The sequence below is a fragment of the Phaethon aethereus genome (assembly GCF_964289735.1).
Source record: "Phaethon aethereus genome assembly, chromosome: 17".
Taxonomy (NCBI): Eukaryota; Metazoa; Chordata; class Aves; order Phaethontiformes; family Phaethontidae; genus Phaethon; species Phaethon aethereus.
In genome coordinates, this window is record NC_138593.1 from 9,878,082 (window position 1) to 9,901,373 (window position 23,292).

The 23,292-nt window shown below is 48.3% G+C and overlaps 2 protein-coding genes across 2 annotated transcripts in view; one reads left to right on the top strand and one right to left on the bottom strand.

Moving 5' to 3' along the window:
- HIC2 (HIC ZBTB transcriptional repressor 2) overlaps positions 1–23,292 on the top strand; it is a 202,296-nt gene that overhangs the window by 7,966 nt on the left and 171,038 nt on the right. The gene's annotated exons all lie outside the window — the stretch shown is intronic.
- SDF2L1 (stromal cell derived factor 2 like 1) lies at positions 18,065–21,750 on the bottom strand (the record flags this gene model as incomplete). The annotated part of the gene is made up of 3 exons (XM_082007696.1): positions 21,455–21,750; positions 20,380–20,576; positions 18,065–18,343 (listed from the first exon to the last, which is right to left on the bottom strand). Exons 1-3 carry the CDS (start codon positions 21,621–21,623, stop codon positions 18,065–18,067), a joined length of 645 nt encoding a protein of 214 aa, XP_081863822.1. The 5' UTR covers positions 21,624–21,750.

The following is a 23,292-nucleotide window of genomic DNA, read 5'->3' on the forward strand; positions in this document are numbered from 1 at the left end:
GAAAGTGTGGGGAGTCCTGTGCCAATATACCACTTGGAGATAAGGAAATTTTTGAGATGCATCTAGGCTCTCAGCACAGACCCAGAAACGTAAAGAAATTTATGGAACTTAACTTGTGGTTGACGTTTCTAATTACATCTCTTACCCTCTCCTGCCAGTTGTAGCTTCTGCAACTACTGAAATTGTTGTGTTGAAATTGTCAAATCATGCTTCCTCCCCACACTATCGATGCATTAGTAACATCACTTGATGTGCGAATTGTATGTTTCCACTGTAAACTTGCTGGTGGGTTTGTCTCTTGCGCCACTGGAGAAGTTAAATTGTGTGTGTTAAGTGTAAGTCTTGTTTGAGATAACATCGAGGCTGAAGAGTGGAAAAGACATGGTAAACAATAAACAAAATAGAGACTGGACGGGAATAGATGGAAAGGTAAGGCTGAGCCTAGCTGCGTCTTTTTTTATGTTCTCAGTCCAACTGGATGTCTAGGTTGCAGGGATTGTTGAGCAGCAGAATGGCAGGATTAAACCTGAGGTTTTGCCAAGGTAACAAGAATACAGAAGTTTGATAAAACTCATTCTGAGCCGCTTACAGCAATCTCTATGAACAGGGCCTTTTAATTAGTATGAGCAAAGGTTAATACAAATAAATAATGTGGAAAAAAGATCCCTGTTTGCTTCCAACAAGCACCACAAAGGATGGGGAGAGGGAGGGGCTGGGGCAGATTGGAGATTTTGTTTATCAGTCCATTAGAAAAACAAACAATTAATGCAGTTTCCCCTGTTCCCTTTTCTTTGGCATGTCCTTGGTTTTCAGCTGCTTTGGGCAAGTCGGGCAGCATCAAAGGGCATGCAGGGCTGCCTCACACCAGCGTGCCAAAGGCCAGTGATCTCTAATGGCAAAGACCAGATCAATGTGGCATGCATAAATTAGCCAGGAATCCATGAATTAGGGGATTGTCTCTCCATCACACTCCTATTTAATCCACTGGAAAGCAGGCTGAGGAAGGAGAAGCTTAAAGTGTCAAAATCATGACCTGGTTTGGGATGGCCTGGGAATGAAGTTTCCTTCGTCTTCCTCTGGACTCTCAAGTGTTCCTACGTGACAAATGCACTGGGGCAGGTTAACTGGGAGACAGATTGCAGAGGAAAAGTCTAGTTGGCAAAGCAGCCCTGAAGCTGGAGGTGTCTCAGCCCCTCCCTGGGAATCACTTCTGTGGCTGTTGGTGTGTTCAACACTAAGCCAACCCCAGCTGAAGATTGTGCCTTCCAGTCTAGGACAGAAAAGGTGCTGGGGAGAGGGGAAGAGGAGAAGAAAAAGCTAAATAAAATGAGCTAAGGCAAAACACGCGTGCGTCTCCAAACACTGTTTAATCTGTGCGCATTAATGTGAAGTCAGTGCTGGAGAGCCAGCCCTGGAGATCCTGTTTCGCTTTCTAATTTTTGGTGTGTACTTAATCCTGTGCTTTCCAATGAAGGGAGGGATATTTTAAAACACTGAGCTCTCCAAGTAGGACAGCCCTAGAAAGGAAGTTCTCTGAGGGCTTGATGCCTGTTTCTAAGAGGTTCAAGATACAACTATCCGTTCCTCAAATACATAGCACATCCCAGCGTCTAACAGCTAAGCAGCTGACTGAGGTTAATAATAAAGGGGAGAAATTTACACAGAAGAAGAATGTGAGAACTGGGGATGGAGGTATAGAAACCTGGATAGAATCCACACTGGAGTTAAATATGTCCTGGGAGAAAGGGGTAGTCGCCATGAACAGATTCGGTGGGGTCAGAAGTCTACTCCATTCCTGCATCCCCACCCTCCCCAGGAGCACACGGTGCTGTGATCCATAGGGCAGTGCACTGCTTTCTAACTTTGTACCCCTTCCCCGTTTGCAGGCATGGAATGAAGCTCCCTCCAGTCACCTGCCGCAAGACACATTATCCAGCTTCCTAACCTTAAGGATGAGACCCTATCAATATTGCCTCTGCTTTTGTGATCAGGGTAGTAGTGCAATATTGCTTATAGGGTCTTTTCTTTTGAGGGTTATTCTTCATGGACAGAAGAAAGCCACAGCAGGAAAAAATAATCCTATGTGCCCGTCGAGTTAAGGGAAAAGTTGTGAAATGCCAAGTGTTGTTAGATAGGCAAGTAATTGTGCAGAGATGTTATTTGTGACAAATAGTTGTGCTATTGTGGTGACTCAGGTTGTGAATAATGGGCATATTTTTGATGCTATCACACAGGATTCAAAACGGCCTCGTGTTTAAAATACACAAGCAGTGATTGAAACCACAGAAACCCATCATGGCTCCATTTTAAAATAGTATGAGTCCCGAGACGTTTTGAGGGTGCCTATTTTACATAATGATGTAAACACCCACGAAGGGATGGGAGGAGATACATAGCCACATTTGCCGTTTCTGTGCCTGATCCCAGCCCGAAAACCAGTGTGGTACAAAGCAGAGCATAGCACACAAAGAGGCCGAGGCGCTCATCCCAATTTACCTCCTCGAAACAAAGCTCACGCCTCTGCCTGGCGAGCGCGGCCACAGCGCCAGGCTCCGCGGCAGCGCGGCCGGGCCGGGGTCGGGCGGCGCAGGGCGCTGCCTCCGGCCCTTCCCGAGGGCTGTTCGCAGAGGTACGAGGGATCGGAGCAGGGCTGGGGGTGTTAATTCTCCTCCCCGCTTTGTGAGGGATCAGCCGGGTGGCCGAGTGGGTGGCCCTGCCTTCCGTTTCAGGTGGTCCCCGCGGTCCCTTTCGGGACCTCAGGGGCCCCGGGAAAGGGCTGGTGGGAGGGGACGGGAGGACGGAGCTGGGCGCGCCGGAGCAGCCGCTGCTGCGGGCCTTTCCGAGCTGGTCCCCGGGCGGCGGGTCTCCCCGTGGCGGCCGGGCTCGTTTCGCCGGCCCGGGGGCGTGCAGGGGAGGGCCCGGAGCCCCCACGACGGGGCCGTGCCCGCCGCCTCCCAGTTGTACGGCTGACTGTGCCGCTGCCCTCGGTTTAACGCCACCCCCCCACGCCGCTCCAGCATCATGCCGAGGGTGGGGGGGGAGGCAGCCAGCTCGGGGACAAACCCAGGAGACCTTCCCCGGCTTGCCCTCCGTGCCCCCAGCCCCGCGGCCGGGCTGCAGGCCGAGGGGCGGCCACTGGGCCAGCGCCGGGACCACCGGGCGGGCTGCCCCTCTTTCCCTGTTGCACTACTGTCACGGTCGCAGCGAGCAGTGCAATAATGAAAGGGCGTCAGTGCGCCGGGGAGCGGCGAGGGCCGCGGACGAGCCGGCGGCAGCCTGCGGGGACGGGGCATCCCACCGGCCCCGAGAGCCGTCTTCACGGGGGCGGGGGGCTTCGGTTGTGTAACTTACTTTGTTGAAACATGCAGCGGCGGAGAGTGAGCGCCCGGGGGCAGGGCAAGGTGCGCGGCTGCGCGCCCCACCGGGCCCCTGCCGCACCCCGGGCCGCAGAGCATGGGGCGGGATGCCCCTCTGCTGTACCCGGCCAGCAGCAAATAAATAAAGTGCCTCCCACCTCCCCTGTCGCTGCCTTTTCTTCCTGGTGGGTTTTCTTACAGGTCACCAGTCCCTCCCACCTCTCCAGCAGCTGTACGCAGATAAAAATACCCGCGACAGGTTTGTCTCCAGTGATCCGGTGTGCTTGTCTCCCGTTTGCTCTCTGTTGGGAGAGGCTGAAAATGCTAATGGGAAAACGAGCGTCTTCCCTCACTGCGGAGCCTGAAAATCGGGCTCGAGGCATGCCTTAGTGCTGGGTTCAGCAACGAGGGAGCATGGGTGGGGAAGCAAGTGTCTGGGGTGGGAGGCAAAGGGTTTGCAATAATGGGGATGAGAACAGCGCTCTGCATTTGGAAGCTGTGCCGGGAAGGGCAGGAAATAGCCCTTTGGTTATTAGTGGCCATGGTGAAATGGATACTTCTATAAAAGAGGGCTGGGGAGGGGTATTTCCTTTAGCAAAGGACCTTTCCACTCTGGCTTTTTGAATCTGTGCTTCTCCCTGGCACTGCTTCTGCTCCATCATGACTTTTTGCAGAGGAAGGTGAGTGCAGAAAGCAGGCTGGCTGTAGGAGAGGGATGCAATCTAATCCTGTTGAAAAGGCTTTTACAGTCTATGCTTAATTTCCTATTTCTTTTGGATTCTTCCGTCTCTCACATGGACATGCAGATATAAAGGATGAATCCCCCTGCAGTGTCTCTCCCAGGGAAAAGTCAGCCCCCTCCCCAGCTTCACTTTCAGGCTTTGCGCACACAAAATGGCTGCAGCAGCCTGTGGGTGGGCATGGAGAGCTCAGGAAGCCGCTTTTCTTTTTCCCACCCTGCCTGCCCAGGAAGCCCTTCTGCTTTTATTTTCTGTGGCGTTTTGCTCTTGCATAGCTCTGTGCAAATCCAAGGGGGTCTCCTATGTGTAAGCTATGCATGGAATGGGAGCTGGGGAGGGAAATGGCCAGTTTGCATGAGAAGGGGACCTGTCGGGCCCCAGTGTTTATTTTTTTGCTGACCTTCTGGGGATATGGTCAGTGAGAGCTGTGACAGCTGCTGGAAGCGGCAGGGGCTTTGAAGATTGTGAAGGTTGTGACCTCGAGGCCCCTTTCCTCTCTCTGTCCCAGGAGCTGCTGAGTCAATCAGGGAAAAGGGGAGGTGAAATGGGGGCTGCTCTTTAGCCATTTTTCAATCAGTGAATGAAACAGGAAAGGACAAATGCAAGAAGAAAAAAAGAGCGATTACTTCCACTTTGGTGCATTACTGAGAAGGGGGAATCTCTCTTTGGCAAAAGATTATAACAATAATGGGAAACCACTGTGCTCCTAAGATCCAGCACCTTGAATAAAGGATTTAACTGGGCAAGGAGCTGATGGCAGATCAATAACAGTAAATTAGGGGGAAAGCCTACAAACTCCTCTTGGTTCAAAGACAAGATGAAATCCACCTCTCCTTTCCACCTGATACCAGCCCTAGATACAGCAGCAGGAACATATTCCCAGTTGGCCCACTAGCTCCCACCATCTCCTTGACCCTGCACTAACACATCTTCATCTTTGCTGAGCTCAGCTGAACTCCCTGGCTGAGGCTGCAGAGGCCACGGGGAATGGCTGCACCACACATGCCAAAATAAAGGGACAAAGTGCATTGTGCAGGGTTGTATCCTTGATGTGCGTGCACTTTCAAACGGCATAAGCTCCCTTGGCAATCCATACCCCTGGGCAGCCCACGAGAGAGAAGGCTCTCACTCAGCCCCAGAGCCCTCTCTAAGCCCAGTGAGTAGGGTTTAAGTCTTTTTCACTTGCTGAATAACATGATCCTATGGATCTTTGCTTTTAGAATAGTAATCAGAACAGCAAACAGAGCGCCTGGCTTCAGTTGACCAATACACAACAGAGGCAAAGAAGGCAAACAGCAGGCTTTTCAGTTAGTTTACACAGGGGGCACTTAAATACTGTATTGGTTACATAATACTATTTGGGAGTTGGGGTTTTACACATTCTTCTACTAAATATATCTGTGAGATTTGTTTTAAAATGATCAACATAAATCCAGCCACAGCTTTGAGGGGAAAACTCCTATGATTAGACCTAATACTACTAGGTAGCTTATAGCATATTTACTGAAAACCAAGGCACAACAGAATATTTTTTCCTAGACCTGGTGGTCAACACTGTGCTCGCTCCACTGCAGGGGAGGGTGTACGCTGCCTCCAGAAGGGCTGCCACAAACAGCCTCTTCCCTGCAGGAAGCACAAGCTGCTGGCTTTTTGGGCCATATCCTGCCACTGCTCTTCAGTATTCATCCCAGCACAGACTGAAGACAGGATATGTTCTGGCAATTATGACAAACTAAGTGCTAAGGAGGAGGGCGAGGCATATAAAAAAAATTTCTAATCCTAGCTGCACTTGATTAGGAAAAAAAAGTATTCACTGTTAACTCCTCTGAAGAACCCCGTTCACATGGGATACCTGAAAGTATATTCCCATCTTCATAAGTCCTCCAGAAAGCATCCTGTTCCCACCCTAAGGGAGTAGCAGGTGGCCAAACTGCTCCACTGGAGTCTCGACAATGGCATTATCCACCCAGCTTTTCAGCTGAAGCCTGGCTCAATCTGTACACAACTTCTAAGACTCCAGCTAAACCCTTCCTGGGAACAGCAAGCTTCCCCAGGCAAGGCCTGGATCTAGCAGTCCTGTGTCCTTGCAAAGGACCTGTCCCTCTGCTCAGAAATGAACAGATGGGAAGAAGAGTCTCAAGGCATCAGAGCTTTAAAACTGTGCTCTTCTATTTAGTGTGTTGTCACTAGAAGCTCCGCAGGCAGAGATCTCTGCCATAAGGAGCTAGCAGAACAGCGGGTGGGCAGCTAATTGAGAGTGGAAGTTCCTTGGGGCAAACCAAAATGGCCTTTGTGGCACTGCACCGAACGAGGTACGCTGCCTGGGCTCAGCATCAAACACCAACTCAGTAAAAATCCTGCTTACTCACTCACCTGGGAGGCGGGTGAGCCCTTGTCTTGTAAACCTCCTTAAGTCTTGTAAACCTCCTTAGACACAGAGTAATCGGGTGACAACAATAAGCTGTGGCACACAGCGCAAACTCAAATGTACCATTTTGTATGGATATAAGAAGTCAAATATTTTAAAGAGTCATCCTGCCACTACCAAAACAAATGGCAGACTCCTGCCTCGCTCAAACACTGATCTGCTGAGAAGCAACACCTTTGCCAGGAGTTACTACATCTTTGAGAGCAGTTTGCCCAATTAAAATCAATAGGGAGGTACAGTGAGTACAAAAGCCACCATCACAATGCTAGAAGGCAAACCGGTTTGTTCCTCCACTGTGAATCCCCATCATATTTCAGAATGAGTTTAGGGTGACAGCAATCTGGTTTTACACAGCCCACCAGCAGAAAATTCTGCTGCGTGGTTTTCCTTTTACAGTAGTTACACCTTTAACGGACCTCCAAATTATTTTTGGGGAAAAAAAAAAATCAAACAAAAGGGAGGGTCTGCTCTGAGAGAAGCAGAAAATTAAAGACTTCCTGGTCTGAAGGAAAAGGAGATCTCTCAATAGCCCTGGAGAAGTATGGAGGCGACCTTCATGTGCAAGCTGTCACAGACACCAAGCACCAGCCAAGCTAAGGATTCCTCACTGCCCACCCCCAAACACAGGTGATTCATTTAGAGAAGCGTTTGGAGCAATTCGAAGGGTAGTCTTGGTGCTCCCCTGTTGAATCTGGCCACATTCTTTCATCAGAATTGATTCTTTCTTCTCCTTCTTTCCCTCTTTATGCACAGACATCCCTACTGAAAGGTAAATGTTTACAAGAAAAAAACCCAAACTAAACAACAACGACCACCCCCTCCCAAACATCTCACATGAAAAAAAAACCAAACAAACCAAAAAACCCAGGAGATAAGTTAAATGGGGCGGGGGAATCCGGGTAATTAAATCGTGAAAAGTGAAGCCGAACTGCTTTCTATTTGTACCCTGTATAAGGAAGCCAGTGAGGTAAGGGGTCTTTAAAGCCTCGACCTGCTGATGGCTCTTGGTACTACAGCAGGAAAACCCTTCGCCGGTGGGTTAAAGCACAAAGCCTGCCGCCCCCTCCGCACGAGAAATCAGACGGTGCCTCGCCGGGAGCGGGGCTCTCCCCGGGCTCCGCTCGGCTCCCGGTGCCCGACGGCACGGCGAGCGCGACGGGCAGCGCCGAGCCGCGCTGCTGCCGACATTTACGGAAGGGTTTTGGGGCCGGGGGCCTATCCCCGGTGCTCGGCGAGGTTCGGTGCTCCGCAGCAATCGACCTCCGCAAAGGGATCGCGGGAGGATTTAATGGGTCGTGGCTCCTGCAAGGACCCCGCTGAGGCTCAGCCCCCGCCGCTTTGGTCGCACGGCTCTGTCCAAAGGGAAGGCATCTAAGCCCGCGGCGCTTCCCCCACCGAGCCAGGGCGAGCCCGACCTTTTCCGTCGGGAAAGGTGTGCTCGAAACCACCGCCTTCCCCTCCGTGGGAGGCTGACGCAAAAAATCACGTCCACCGGCCCTAGCAGAGACGGGGAGGCTTAGAGCGGTGCAAAGGGAACATCGACTAAAGCCGCTTCTCGATAATAGACGTCTCGAAATATTATTAACTTGGGGGCACACAATTAAATAGGTCGGGGCGGGAGGGAGGGGAGACACGCAGGAGAGACTGTTCAGTAAGTATTGCTCAGGCTATTCCCTCGCACAGTTCCGATCATTTCTGCCTAAAATAGCCCTGAAATCCAAGCGCATCCTTCCCTGGCTCTACTCAGTTGTAAACCCAGTGATGCACATAAGCGGGCTGGAGGGAGCGCGCTGCTGCCCCGCTCGGGCACCCCGGGGGGGCTCGGGGCGACCCCACCGCCGTGCTTCCCGCAGAGCAGCGAGCGCCGCGGGTCTCCCCCCTGCAGCCGGTCGGTCCTGGAGACAGGAGAGAGAGGCTGCGGGAAGGGGGGAGCCCCTGTCACCCCGCAGTGCCGAGCTGGGTCTGGACCAGCCGCCGGAGCCCCTGGGCGGCCGGGCAGGGCCACGCAGCAACTGCTACCTTCGAGGGACACGGTGGCCGTCGCCATTTTAACCTGCTCCGAGCAGGCCCCCGGGCCAGCGGCGGCAGGGGATCTTCCGCCGCCCTACGGAACTGTGGGGGAAGGACACTGCGGCGGGCAGGGGTTCATCGGAACAGCCCGGGCCATGTCACCCGGCCTTCCTGCTGCCCTTCCGGACACCCAACCCTGGGGCCCAGCACAGCGCTCACAGACAAGGCAAAGAAAACCTCCGATTCTTCTTCCAGGTAGGATGGAGAGGTACAGACACGTTGCTTGGGATCACTCGGCTCTGCAGTTGTGAACCGAGTCCTGGTCATCAATCCCAGTCCAGTACCTTAAGCATAACTCCACCTATTCCTACCAAAAGATCCCTCGACTTTAGCTAACGCTTTATTAGGATGGCTCTTCTTTTAGGTTAAGTGTTAAGCCATTCTTTGAATAGTGTAAAAGTGCCATAGTGTCTCAGAGCGAACAAAAGATAATCGTTTTCCTTCGGTTTCTTCAGATGTAAGAAAATATGATTTAGTGTCAAGGTGGTTTTCTGGCAAGATCGATCTACGACTGGGCAACTTTTCTATGGAGAAGAGCACAGAAAACAGCCTGGAAAGAGAGGAGCCGTTATGCATTATTTTTTTCCTCCAAAAGCACCTTTTGATGTGCACTCAGCACCAGGCTCCCCAGCGCCGCCCCGGGCAGCAACCCCGCCCCGGACAGGCCAGCGTCGCGGCAGGCAGCCGTGGCTCCGATGCTCCGCCGCGGGGTCCCGGCCAGACACGGCGTGAGGATGCCGAGGCACCCTCCTCCGGCCAGTTCTAATTGCACGTCCCCTCCACGCGTGCGCCCTGCCCCACGCAGCCGCCTCCCACCGCCGCTCGCCTCCAGGTCCGCGCCCCCTGCCCTGCTGGGGACCGCCGGGCTGGGAAACCCTCCTTCCGCGGCGGGGGGGGAGCATGAGAAACCCTCGTTCTCCGTCATCGACACTTCGTTCCGATATTTTCCACATTCGGGATCCCCCTCCCCACTTTCCCGTCCCCGCAGAACGCGAGCTGCCATCCCTTAGCGCTGCGGGGAAGCCTCGGCCTGGGCTCGCTCCCTGGGGGGCGGGGGTTGGGGTGGCTCTGGGGAGGAAGCTATAAATGCTGCATTGTGCAACTGCCAGTCTCGGGAGGGTTTTCAAGGTTTCTCTCCGCTACACACCACAGCTCTCCCGGAGAAGGGTGTCCCTTCCACTCCAGCTGCCACTTAAAAAAAAAAAAAAAAATCACAATTACCTCTTCCTTTTTGGGTAGGGAGGAAGGAACTTGTGCTCTCCCAGCTGAGAATTTATACCCCAAGGAACAAATGCATCTATTGTGGCTGGTCCGGTGTCTCTGCTCCCGGACCAAGCATCCCTTTTGCCCTCCAGCGCCCGGCTCAGCCCCAAGAAAGGCAGGTGTCCTAAGGGGCGACACATAGCACTTTTACCCCCACAGCCGAGACGGGGGGGGGAGCTCTGAGCCTTGCTGGGACTTTTAAGCAAGGTTTCAGTTAATCACTCACAGTAAACAGCCTCCCATCTCATGAGGGAAAACAGCGGCCATGTAGGGAGACAGAGAAAGATGTTAACATTTTACGCTATTTTGCCCCAGAGACTAAAGTCTCTAAGCTCGACTGAGAGCCACCCTCGCCACCGTGGATTTGTATCACTGAGGGAATGCAGCACAACATAAACGTGTTTTGCTGTGCAGCTTTACAGAAAATTGCCTCCAGCTCGACCGTAATCGTCTCCACACCCGCACCCAGCAAAGGCAGAGGCAACGCGTTCAAAAGTATAATATTTGCAAGAGACAGCAGATGGTGCTCCCTTGGGTGCAATTTCAGGAGAAGCCTCACATTCTGCACTTTCCAATGTCTGTTTTAGCCGCACAGGTTTGATGCTACAACAGCAGTTTTTTGGCGATGTAGTCACAAGCACGCACGACACAATCCCGGTATAAGATGTTGCTGTCACGAATCATGAGCCTTCCCGTTTTGAACAAGCGGGGAGGATATAAGTGGAGTAGACCGGCGATTAGACAAATGCCCATGCAATTGTTTGATCACACCCCCACTCCGTGTGCCCGTCGAAGCCAGTTACCGAGCTAGATCAGCCTGTAGTACGATGGGAACTGCGGGAGGCGCACGAAGGCGTGTTCCCTCACAGTGTCAGCAGCCGGGCAGGGCTGAGAACGTTCTCACAAGCCCTTCAGCAACACACTCAGAGGCTCCATAAACACGGAGCCCTCCGGACGTCCTAGGTGCGGGGCAAGCGCTCAGGGCGCGCGGGGGTGCCCGTGTGCCCCTCGGCTCCCACCGGGGCGGGTACGGACGCGCTGCTGGGTTTTCTCGGCACAAGGAGGCACCGCTAGCCCGCAATTCACCACCCCAGCGCTTCCGTTTGTAGCCCTTCGGCCTCCCGAGCTACCGGGCTTTAAACTCGCCACCTGGCCAGGGGAAGTCTGATGGAGGCAGCAGAGGAACCGGGAAGGGATCCCCGCTCTCCGCCGGCCCATCGGCACAGGGCGGCGGCGCTGCCCCGCGCAGCCCCGTCCCCGGGGTTCAGCCCTGCCACGGCCGCAGCCAGCCGGCGAGGAGCTCTCCCACGGGTGCCCAGCGCGCAGCGCCCGGCTGCCCCAGGGCTCCTGCTCTGCCCACCGCCGGGGGCTCCGGCGGGGCCGTGGGCAAGCTGACAGCGGCGCCGGCACGCGTGGCTGAGGGCTGCACACACGAGATAGGACCCTCCCGCTGCCTTCCCCGCCCCGCCGCGGCGGGAGAGGCGGAATAAAGAAACGACGACCGTGCCCGGCGGAGCAGGCAGGAGCCGGGAGAGAAAAGGGATGGGGAGGGGAAAGGGGAGGGGACAGAGTGCGGCGTGAGGACAGTTTCGGCTACGAGGAAGCGGGTTTGGGAGGAAGCCTCCTGCTATCACCCGAGGATCGCCGTTAGCAGAGGCTGGCTCCCACATACTGGTACCCGGGATGGCAGAAGGCTCCTGTCCGGGATCATCTTCCCGCTAGACACGAGGAATATCGGCAGGCAGCTGATGCTGAGAAACCAAAGTCGCACTGCCGGGCGGATTTGCCGAAAAACTTACGTCCATCTGGCAAAGGAACGAAGCCCTCGGCAATAAATGCGCCGGCAGGGAGGGGAGCTGAACCCGCCAGCGCGCGGTCTCCACCGAGGACGGCTGGCAGGGTGTGCCGTGGGCGACCCACGCAGCCAGCGGGAGCTGCAGCCCCGCAGGACGGCGGGGAGAAGCCGACGGGTGCAGCCTGCCAGCAGCTCGCAAACCGGTGCTGCTTCGGCAAGAGATGGCAGCTCGGCTTTCATCCACGCTAACGGCAACGGGAACCCACGGCGGCTGGCCGAGGACCCGCTCCAGGGGAAGCAGTCCAGGCAAGAGCCGAGGAGAGCCGGGTTGGTTACACCAGGGACAAGAAGCGTTCAGGTAAGTATTACCACTGCCGTGAAACGTACCTCACACCGGCTAGAAACAGATCGTTTGATTTTAGCTTTTGTTTCAGAGATTGCGCAAAATGCAAGGGGCTTGTTGCAGATAACAGGAGAAGGAGAGCTCCCTGTTCAATGCTCCTTTCGTGCCTTTCCTCCCCCCGCTGAGCGGAAACTGGTATTTAATTTTACGATATAGGTAATTGCCTTAAATATCTCCTGTAAGCAAACAGACTCGAGACTTGGCCGCACTTTATCGATCCTATAGAAAGATAGTAAACAGCAACGCCTAAAGCATCGCTTTATAGCCTACGCTAATGCTTTAAATTTCCCTTTCAAATAACCGAGTAGGACATGACTTGCAGGGCGCACTTAAGGGGAGACACGGCCGCACAGGAAGTCTTAGAGCAGCTGATCGCCTTAGCGGTGTAACGCCGGGGAAGCGGGTGGTATTTGTTTCCCCCCCGAGGAGAATACATTTGCAGGCGGTCAAAGCCGCGCTGCCGAAACATCGCCAGTTCCCAGTGAGGCGGCAGCGCCGGGGCCGCGGGCGCGGAAGGCGGACGAGCAGCGCTGACTAGCGGCCGCCCCCCGGGATGGTTCTGAGGCAGGACAGAATAGTCGCCTGGATTTAAGTGAGGAGCAGACACACCCGAGCGATAAGGGCTCTGTGGGGCACCTGCACACCCTGGGAGCCGCGGGAAGGCGTCTGCAGTCAGCCCGAGCCGTCAGCCCGAGCAGTCGGGCACGTAGAGACGGGGCCGAAGCGGCATCACAGCAGAAGAAACATCACGACACTGGGCACCTGTTTTGTTCCACGTTTAACTGTGGTTTGAGTTACACCTGGTTCACCCCAGATGCTTCCATTTCCAGCACAGCACACACCTCTACTACTAATCAGTACTCTCAGAAATTAAAGCTTAGGTGAATAAACACATGACCATCGTGTAGATCAAGGAAAGAGCCTTAGATCCAAGTCCAAGCTCAACAGTCCTCCGGCCACGGAAAGCCAGCACCCACACATTATTTTTATGGTTAAAAAATCAGATAGGAACTAATTAGCCAGCTTTATAGCTTGCACACATTCTGATTAATTTGTAACATTGGGTTTGGTACCCATGAGATGTCATACAGCTTCTAGCACTTCTAACCCTAATGAAGCAGGACGTCATTTTCCCAAAGGATTGAAGGCAGCCAAACCCCTCGCAAAACAGCAGCTTGAATCAGTATTGGAGCTGTTGCTGGAGGATTCTGCCATGAACTTTACACTAATTTAGAATTAGTACAATACCAAATATAGTAAAAGGTTTTTGTAATCAGTTTAATTTGCTGCAATTTAAAGAGAAAGAGCCGTTGAACTGTGCAACTGCTGAAGTCTACTTTCAAGGCACTTGCTATATTCCCTCCTTGCCTCATGCAAGTAATTCAGTACTGTCCTCGTAGGAATTGGTTGATCATCTCTCAAACAATTCCCACACATCACTGAAATTACTGCAAGTTTGATTAAGGAAACAGATTAGGAGGAGCTAACCCTGGTATTCTGTCTTTTGCACAGAGTAAAAATAAGTTATTAGGTATAAATTCTCAAGGTCCTGCTAAAGAATTTATAAATGTGGGAGCACTGAGACACTTAGAATGTTGGTGGGAAGAGGGGAGAAAGTATAAAATATTTATTCCTCTAAGTATTTAAAATAACCTTAGGATCCTAAAGTTTATTATTGTTTGTGACTTGCATACATAATAAGTGCTTCATTACCTAAGGTAAGTTTGAATTGCCTTGTGTTTCCAATGCAACTCCAGGTTGGCAAGGTTGAACATTTTATTCCTTCTTGAGGAAGCAAGCCATCCTCTGTACTTCCTACCCCACAGAATAGAATCAAGGAGACTACAGGAAGAAAGCACTTCCTTAGCTCTGAGTATTCCTGGTTAAGGGTAACTTTTTTTCTTTTTAAAAACTGTTTCCTTAAAAAGCTGAACACCACAACCATGGGTGCTGTCTTGTAAGCCCAAACACATGGGTTCCTGAAAGGCAGCTGATGAAACAGCCATGTTATGAAACAATTAATTATCAAAGATATTTGAACGGTGGCCCAGAGCTGGATTACAGGAAGATGAGTTTGAAGAAAGAACTGCAAAATCAAAAGGGCACAGGTGAGAACTTACAAGTAGGAAAGAGGGGCAGGCAGCATCACGGCACCCTGCACACACTAACCTCTCACAGGCTCTCAGCCAGTTTCCCAGCTGCCAGCAGGGAATCTAATGAAAAAGCCAGCAAACATGTCAACCAGGGGGTCAGACATCTAGCAAGATGCTGCTGCTGGAAGGAGATACTTCTAAGGTTCAGCCTCTGTCTAGTACAGGTGTATCTACAGTGACAGCTAGTCCTTCTGTGCTGGAGAAAAGAGAAAGAAGATTCAGCAAAACTAACAGGCTTAAAAATAACGCTGAGTAAGCATCTCTGTTACAGGGTTGTTTTGATTGTAATTATTTTTTTGTTTGATCTTTAAAAATATACACTAATTTAACTTAATAAGAACAGATATATGCAATTAGTATTCCTAATCACAATAAATGAAATTAAGACATTGGTTTATCTTTAGCCTCGACATTCAGAATGAAGTGAGCAGTACATCCCTTCTAGCACTTTCGAAGAACTAAAACCAGTTCTCATTCATACCGATGAAAAAGCTAAAATGTGTGGCAAGTGTTCATATGCTGAGCAGTTATACACCTTCAGGAAATAAAGAGTAAAAGTGCTTGCAGACACACACACTTGCCTCCAAAATTAATGTGTCTAAAGAACTCTGTTATTTTACATGGAACTAGACACACACATGTGTAGGATGCAGTATTTGACAGATTTTTCAAAGCAGAGAGTTTAAAGTAGGTCAACTAGCAGTTATTCCCACTGAGAAAAAAATCTGTAAGTAAGGATCCCTCTAATTCTTTTCCCAAAAGCCTTTCCAGTTTATTAAAGGAAGAGTAACAACATTGGCACACCTTTTCAAAGAGTTCTTGTAATAGCAGTGAGCAAGAAATTGGAAAGCACCTGTCAGTTATTTGAAAGAATTATTTTCTGCTAGGAACAGAAGCCAAAATAGTTTTCACTTAACCTTGAAGTGTATAGAGAATTCTGACAAGAGGTATTATAAAATTTAGTTTATCACCTAAAACAAAGAGAAAGAAAGAAGGAAAACAGTGTTCTCAACTCTCATATCTACATCTCTCAGTATTTAATCTTTTACCCAAGAGCTGCAACATCTTTAAGCAGATGACAAAAATCATATGGAAAACAAACAATAACAAAACCCAATATAAAAACTGTGATTCTCCATGCCCCCAGTCATCAGCTGTGGGGGAAGGACTGAACAGTTGAGTTGTAAGCAAAGTAAATAAACACACCTGAGTCAGACTCTAAAGTCTCAGTACTTCAGTTTAAAGTATAAAATATGACATTAAACAGATACTAATGCAAGTCTTGTAAATCTAGAAGTTATATAGAAAGGAAAGCACATGAGCACTTGCACAAACCATCATTTTTCACAGCTATAAGCTTTTGCACTTCCTACATTAACTTAGGACTTTTGTAGTCTGCATTTAGCACACTGTAAGTACCAACAGTTATTTTAGTACTATATTAGACCTTTCCAAAGATGTACTTCAACTGGCCTTAAATAAGAGTCCTTCAGCACAATTTTTATAGTGGCAAGAATTAAAAAAAGAAATCTGTTGTTACACATGGACAAGTGAAATATTACGGCCAAATTACTTCTACGCTTTGGTCAGAATCAAATGTGAAGGAAACTCAATTCACAGGAATATCATTGAATATGTCTCTAAATAAGGCATTCATGAATACATGCATATGGGGAAGCCTGGTTCTTCAGGAACAGAAGGTACAAATGTTTTCAAAACTGAGATCGTATTAGAAAGTAAGCAATAAGAACTAAAAGTCAGTTCTTTCTCAGCCTCACCAAACCAATTTGGCTCAAATCCAGAACAGAAAGAGGAAGGTTCAGTGAGATCCCACTCAAGCATAATAAATATGACTGATAAATACCTTTGCTAGGGACAGAAACATCCCGGCAGAGAGAAACATTGGGTAGGGATACTACCTGGCACACAGACTGTGATGAGCCACAAAACTCCACCCCTTCCCAGCCAAGCCAGTATTCCACAGGTGCACGAACACTATGCCCATATGGCTTAGGCATAAAGCATTTAGCTCTTAGTGAAGAGAACTCATTGCCAAATTTATTTCTTCCTCCTGCCAAATGCTAGCACTCTTTTTTGTGCTTACTCATATACCAACTTCAAAAGAAAAACCCTCCTTTTTAATAAAGGAAAGAGTCAGCTTGTTTATGCAGAAGGTTTGTTTTGTTTCTAAATAGTTATCCATTATAGCTACAACTTCAACACCAGTTAGTCAGGTATATCAGTGAACCCAAAACATTCATCACAGAAAAGTTTACTTCTAATACAAAACAGCAAAAGCTAGTCTATTAGTCTCCAAAATGCTCACAATCCTTAAATACCCACACGCAACTAAGGTTAATAGAAAAACAGCCTTACCTTATTCTTCGAAGAAAAATAATCAGGTACGTAGAACAACTGTTACAGAGGTTCCTTGTTCCATAGGGTATGAAGAATCTTCACTACTAGCAAACCCTTAAACAAAACCTGAAGCTAGCCTGTACAGCACAGCCACGTGAGGGATCAGAATATGAAACACGTATCAGTAGGTATATTTATAAAGATTAACTGCAATTGCCTGTTGCATCTTCAACACAACTCTCTTAACACTACAGCATGTGACTGGAGCTGTAAAAGCAGTAAATCAGTTTCCTGCTTCTTTAACTGATTGACTAATTAAGACCATAATCAGTAAACTATTTACACACGGAGACAAGAACATCTGCAGTTTCTGACTTTTCATACTTGTTTTGTGAGCTTTTCTGTTTAAAGCCAATAGAAACATATGGTACTTTGGATTTTAATCAGTACTTCCAGTAACAACATGTAACAAACACATTCAAGATTTAGGTTTTTTTCTCTTTTCACAGAGGAAAGGAACACAGAAATTTATAACTTGTTCGGTGAAGACTCCTTGCTAGCACTCCAGAGCATACCATTCTGTCAAAAATCCAGGACCAAACCACTGTCTAAGATTCTTTTTCCTCCTCTTCTGGATTCACACAAAAACCCCTCACATGCGTGTATGACCCACTATTTATTCATCTGGATTCTCATATTGATCTTGCAGAGTGACGTGCAAGTACAACATAAGTCAAATTCAATTGTTCCTTCACACCACATAGGATTTTATAAAATCCTGATATTAATTAAATGAACAGTAGCTTTCTGTACCAATGCATAGAACAGAGCAGCCGTACCATTTGACAATTAGCAGTATCACCATTACCAGAAAATATGAACTTCTTGGAGAAAGTGAATAAATTAGAACTTTGTCTTCTTGCTCCAACATACACAATATTTTCAACTCTTCCAATACAGTACACAATGAAACTCATTCTTCTGGAAGGCTCAATAGCTGACTTCAAGCCATTCAAAAGACACCAGATTTAAGAACTATTTTTCCCTTTCTAGACTTACTCCATCTCCTCATTAACAACATTCCCTCACTAAGAAGTAGAAATCCGTTTCCAAATTATTTAATTATAATTGGAAAAAGATTCAAAATACAATGTTTTATTGTACTCGGGACTACAGAAATGTATTACGTCAGTTTTTCCATTTCCTTCGAATTCAAGAAAAGTAACAAGCAAAACAAACGACAACGAAAACTAACAGAGGTATGAACCAGTTTCATCAATTAAGCTTGAAAGTTCAGAGAGGATTTCACCAAATAAATTTCAATGGCTGAACCTGGCAGATGCCATTCCCCACAGAAGTGCTGCATTCCTAGAATGAACTAATGCCCTTCAGTAATACAGAAAGTCAGTCACTTAGGCAAGGCGGGACTTATAAGAGACCAAAGATAAGCATCTCCGAACACTGGAGTAAGCTGAAGCATTTTGGATCCTCTGTCAATTCACAGCTCATCATGTTTTGCAGGGTCCATACTGGGTTTGATGAAGACTCCTTCCATTGCTTTCCAATAGTTGTGATGATTAGCAGTAGGCATGCCATGAACTTCCCGCTGGCCTCTAATGGGATGGCCATACTGTTCCCCTGTTATTGAAAGGAACACCTCAGTTCCTACGTGCTTGAAGCGCACTGCATCCTCCCGCTCCCAGTAAGTCCCACTGCATTGCACAATCCATATATCGAGGTCATCTCCTTCGCCATCATCACCAAAGGCACTTACTTCCTGTTAGAGACACAAACTTCCTGAAGTGAAAATGTAAACAAATACCTCCAATACACACACAAAAATATCAACCACAAAGTCAGCAGAGTGTAAAGGCAAGGAGGGAGAGGAAAGAAAAAGCATTGTTGCATTGCTTTGTCAAGTTATCAAATCCAGAAGCAGTAACTTTCTATCGCTACAATCCGATCACAAAACACCAACAAACTCCAACATGTAATCTGAGCAAAAAATGCCAACAAACCCTAATATACACTACAAATGAAATGAAACAGGACTTAAGCACACAGATCAGAACAATCCTTCTGAGAAAAAATTCAAAAGAAACAATAATGCTGATGCAAATTTTCCCACTCAAAAAAGTTTGTCACTGCAGACATTTAATTTTGTAGTATGACCATCTTCATTGTTACCATTGCAACAGGTTTTTTTCAGCATATGTTTTTACCACAACATCACAATAATTTAGCTTATTAAATAATCATATTCCTTTTTTACTTAATTATATATCAAGCTTACAATTGGGTCAACAATTATTCTGGTTCACACTCTTTCTTCAGATAGACAGATGAATAGCTCTTTAAAAACATAAAGACCACCATTAAAGCAAATGAATTCCTGCTAAAACAGAAGTTAGAGATTACATTTCATTATGCACCAACAAAAATTCCAAGTGTTTGCAGAAACCTGATAGGCTAGGCACCAACTGTTTAGGACTCCAGGGAGCCTTTAATTCTTAAAAATCTGATAACTTGAAGTGATGAACAACTTGAAATTAGAACTGCAATAGTTTGTACCTAGCAACCTAAAATTTTACGGCCATGTTAATTCAAGTTTATGTAGTCCAAAAAGTGTGAAAGATAAAATACTAATTGAAAATCCAACTTCTGTTAAGAACATGAAATAAAAGTTTGTGTTCATAACTACACCATACTTCAGTAATGTCAAATTCACAGTCCTGCAATCTCTGGGAAGTCATGCAAACTTTCTTTTTGCTTAGATACTGTGCAAACACATAGCAAAAACAAAGAAACACAATGACAGTTACTAAACATTTTTACATTAATGACAATGTTATTCAAATTGTCTAAACTGACAAATGAAAACTGGCGGAAGGTTTTAGAGTCAATCTGTTCTTTAAATAATTATTCTGAAATGCTATTTTTCCATCACTTCTTTTAATAACCAGATCATCTAGATACCCTACACAAAACTGGAACTTACTGTTTCAGCCACTTTACTCATGGTAAAAGACAGACTGTTTTTACAGAGTCAGGTTTTCAGCTTTGAATGTAATGACCTATCTACATAGCCTGAAGGAAAACTAAAATGACTACTAATAATAAACTTCCAACGAGTTTGCTTTATTTATTTTAAGAGAGATTTTCAATCTTGGAGAAGCATTTCTTCAAGTACAAGACTGGGACCTAATTACAGTTAGAAATTACACTCTTCTACATATGTAAAAAATGATAAATAAATACGATTGCGAGAGCAGATTCATTTTTCTTGTGGGAGGAGGACAGGTAAATAAGAATAGTGAACTAAAACAGGGATAGCGAGACGATGACTGAGACTAATAGATTGGATCACCAAGTCACTTGGATGTAGGAATGCCTAGCACTACAACACATGATTAGTTGCCTTGCTCTAGAGCAACCTTCACAATGTTGAGGGAGGTGCCCAGCCTCCTACGCCCTGGAAGTGCTAAACTTTTCAGAACAATCTTCCCAGCAGCAATGGTGCAGAATAAAAAATAAAAAAAAAAAAAAAAAGCAGATTTGTTAAAACTACTGTGAAATACCAATACAGGTACATATTAAATTTTACCTCTGTCAAGAACTTAAATACAGTATTCCAAGATGCGGAAAAACAAGTAAAAACATATATAAGTTTTTAAAAACTCGGGATATGCATAGCCACACTGTTTCTGGCAGCTAGTACCCAAGCCTGATTGTTCAAAAATATGAGAAACTGAAGAGACTATTGTCAATAGCATGCACTATTTATACAAACGCTTAAGATTTAAAACAACTTACTTGGTTATTGGAGAGTGGTGATGGGAAGTGATGAGTATGTAAATTTTTTCCTGTGTTAACATGGGTAAGTCGTATAGCTTGCCCGCATTTCACCGGTGTCCCGCGCTGGCAACTGCCATCGTTCTTTCCACGAATCCGCCAGTAACTGTTAGCATCATCTGAAGCTTCAACTCCTGTCACTGACTGTTGCCCACTTCCTGTTTGAATAGAATTAAATGGCAGGAGATTTAACCTACTTCCTCAGTTCAAAAAGTCCTGAAAGAACTGGAGAAATTTGCTTTAATGTTTTCATGCCTTCATGTTTAACAGATGTTTAATTCTCAGAGTCCATTTATGACTTCAATGGGAATGCAGGTATCAAATAATCTTTCAGATTGAAGAAGCTAAACACATTATGTGTTAGTAGATGCAAACTGTCAAAGTTCATGGTGAACACATGAAAAGAAAATCTGATCCATGATGGATATTATTCACACCGTCCTGCCTTTCTCAAAAATATTACCAAGTTTCTTTGGGTCCCCAAACAAACTAGCACCCTTGTTGCCAGAATAGACCCTGGAAAGGTACAGAAAGATACAGAACAGGGCTCATCTCAGGGATGAGGGCAAAGCATCCCCGTCACATCCCCACTCCAGGATCCACGGACCGCAGTACAGTCCTCCTGTACCCCAGGCCTCAGCATCCTCCTCTCCCCGTCGGGCTGCCTGTTCTCCAGCGAACCCAACCCCACCCCGGCCTGCTGCTCCCTCTGCACCAGGGACACGAACCTCAGCAACCTCTAACCTCTTCCTCGTTCACTGCCACCCGCCACTGCCCGCCCCCCCCGCCATTTCGCTGCCAATTCCCTGCTCCCCTCATCGCCTGTCCCCCCCCGCCACTTCCTTGCCCCCCTCACAGCCACTTCCCTGCCCCCTATCGCAGTCTGTTCCCCCGCCATTTTCCTGCCCCTCTCACTGCCTGTGCTTCCAGCGCTTCTCAGTTCCCGCCATTTGTCAGCCCCCCTCACGGCTCCCCGCCCGCCATTTCTCAGCCCCCGGCCCCTCAGCGCGGCGCCCCCCGGCCCGACCCTGCTCACCGGAGCCGTACTTGACCTCGTGCGAGTGGAGCCGCACGCTGTGGCGCGTGTTGAGCAGCTTCAGCACCGAGCCGCAGGTAACAGCGCTCGGCGCCGGTTCCCTGCCGTGACACAGCCCGCGCAGCAGCGCCAAAAGCAGGAGCGGGAAGAGGCGGCAGCCGCCCCGCATCGCGCCGCAGCCCAGCCGGTACCACCGCCCCTCCACCGCCTTCCGCACTCCCTCCGCGGGCCCAGCCAATCGTCCCGCGCCAGTGCCGCAGCCGGCCAATCCCCGCCCGCCCTCTGCTCGGCCTCTCTCTCGCATTGGGCTACGGCTCAGTGACCTCACCGCCGGGAACCCTACAGCAGGAGGAGCTCATTGGGCCAAGGTAAAAAAATTACCAATCAGAGCAAGCGGCGTGGCACCTCCCAGAAAAGGACTCGAGGGAGGGCCGCGACGCTTTTACCTCAGCGACGCCTCAGGCGGATCCCGGAGCTGCGTTGGGCCTGCGGCCCTTGTGACGGACTCTCGGCCGGGCCAGCACCCAGCGAGGCCCGCAGTGCCTCCACTCTCCGGGTGCCTTTCACCCGAGCCCGGAATATTGTCACCCCCGGCTGCCGGGCCGTCCAGCGGGCTGTAACCCTGAGTGCCCCCGCGGCAGCCCCGACAGGAATCCTTGTGCTTCTCTCACTGGGAGTTTGCTCTTGCTGAAAATTGGTTTATGGTGGAAGAGAGCAGGCCAGGTTTGTTGCAGCAGCCTTCTCAATTCTAATGTGTGGTTTGGGTTGTAAGAAAAATACTAGCCAGGTCAATCTGACTGACTGTTAAGGGCTTTGGGAGAAAATATGCTGCAAGTCGGACTGGTAAATCAACTGTTATCAGAGTCTGGGATGAACAAATGTCTTCACATTGAGAGCACTTTCAGACATACACCAGCTCTAAGGTTACCACCTCAGGTATGGGTAATGGTCTACATACAGCCTCAGGGAGCTGGAATGGGCACAAATTGGTCGATCAGCCCATGCTGTTGCATTTAGGCCACTTCTAGTTCAGAGCTGGCAGGTGGCACACTTAGGTCTCTTCCTCCCTGTAGTTTTGACTCCTAGAGTTGTGTAAATTATGTTCCCATTTTGGGGATTTAAACACAAATGTAATACAATGTTGAAAAACAAAGGAACTTCATGGTAGTGATCTGTCTTGCATGACAATACACCACTGGTCCAGTCATTTCTGGATGATATTAGAGCTTTTGATGACAGGGCATAAATACATACAAAGAAGAACTAACAATGATAGTGACCACATCTTTGCTTTTGGATCTGGAAGTTCACCTGTGATTCTATCTCTTGTGAAGTTCTTCTAACAAAAAGAGATAATATATTAATGTATTGGGGTTGGACTAGCTGACCTTTAAAGGTCCCTTCCAACCCAAAGACTCTGTGAAAGATTCTATTATTAAGCTCTAGTCTGTATCAAAAGACAGCTGCATAAGTTAACATACAAATTGTCCTTCATTGCATAGTTTTGCAGACTAAAATTCCACACCCCCCCAAAACAAAGTCTCCTTTATCAATAGGAAACAACCATGGACAAAGGGCACAGGAACTCTTACGTGGTCCATGAGTTTTTGCCTCTGAAATTGCTCATTGGATTGACTGATACATCACATCACAGACAGTCTGGTGTAAGTCTTGTGTAACACTCCCAGGAATACAAAGTAATTTAACAGAGCAAAAGCTTTTGACCTTCTTAGCAGCAAGGAAACACGTAAAATGCCACCTGCCTTGGGACTTAAGTGCTTGTAACAACGGTATTCTGTGTGTGCAACAGCAAAGAGCTGTAACACTGCACTTTCTAT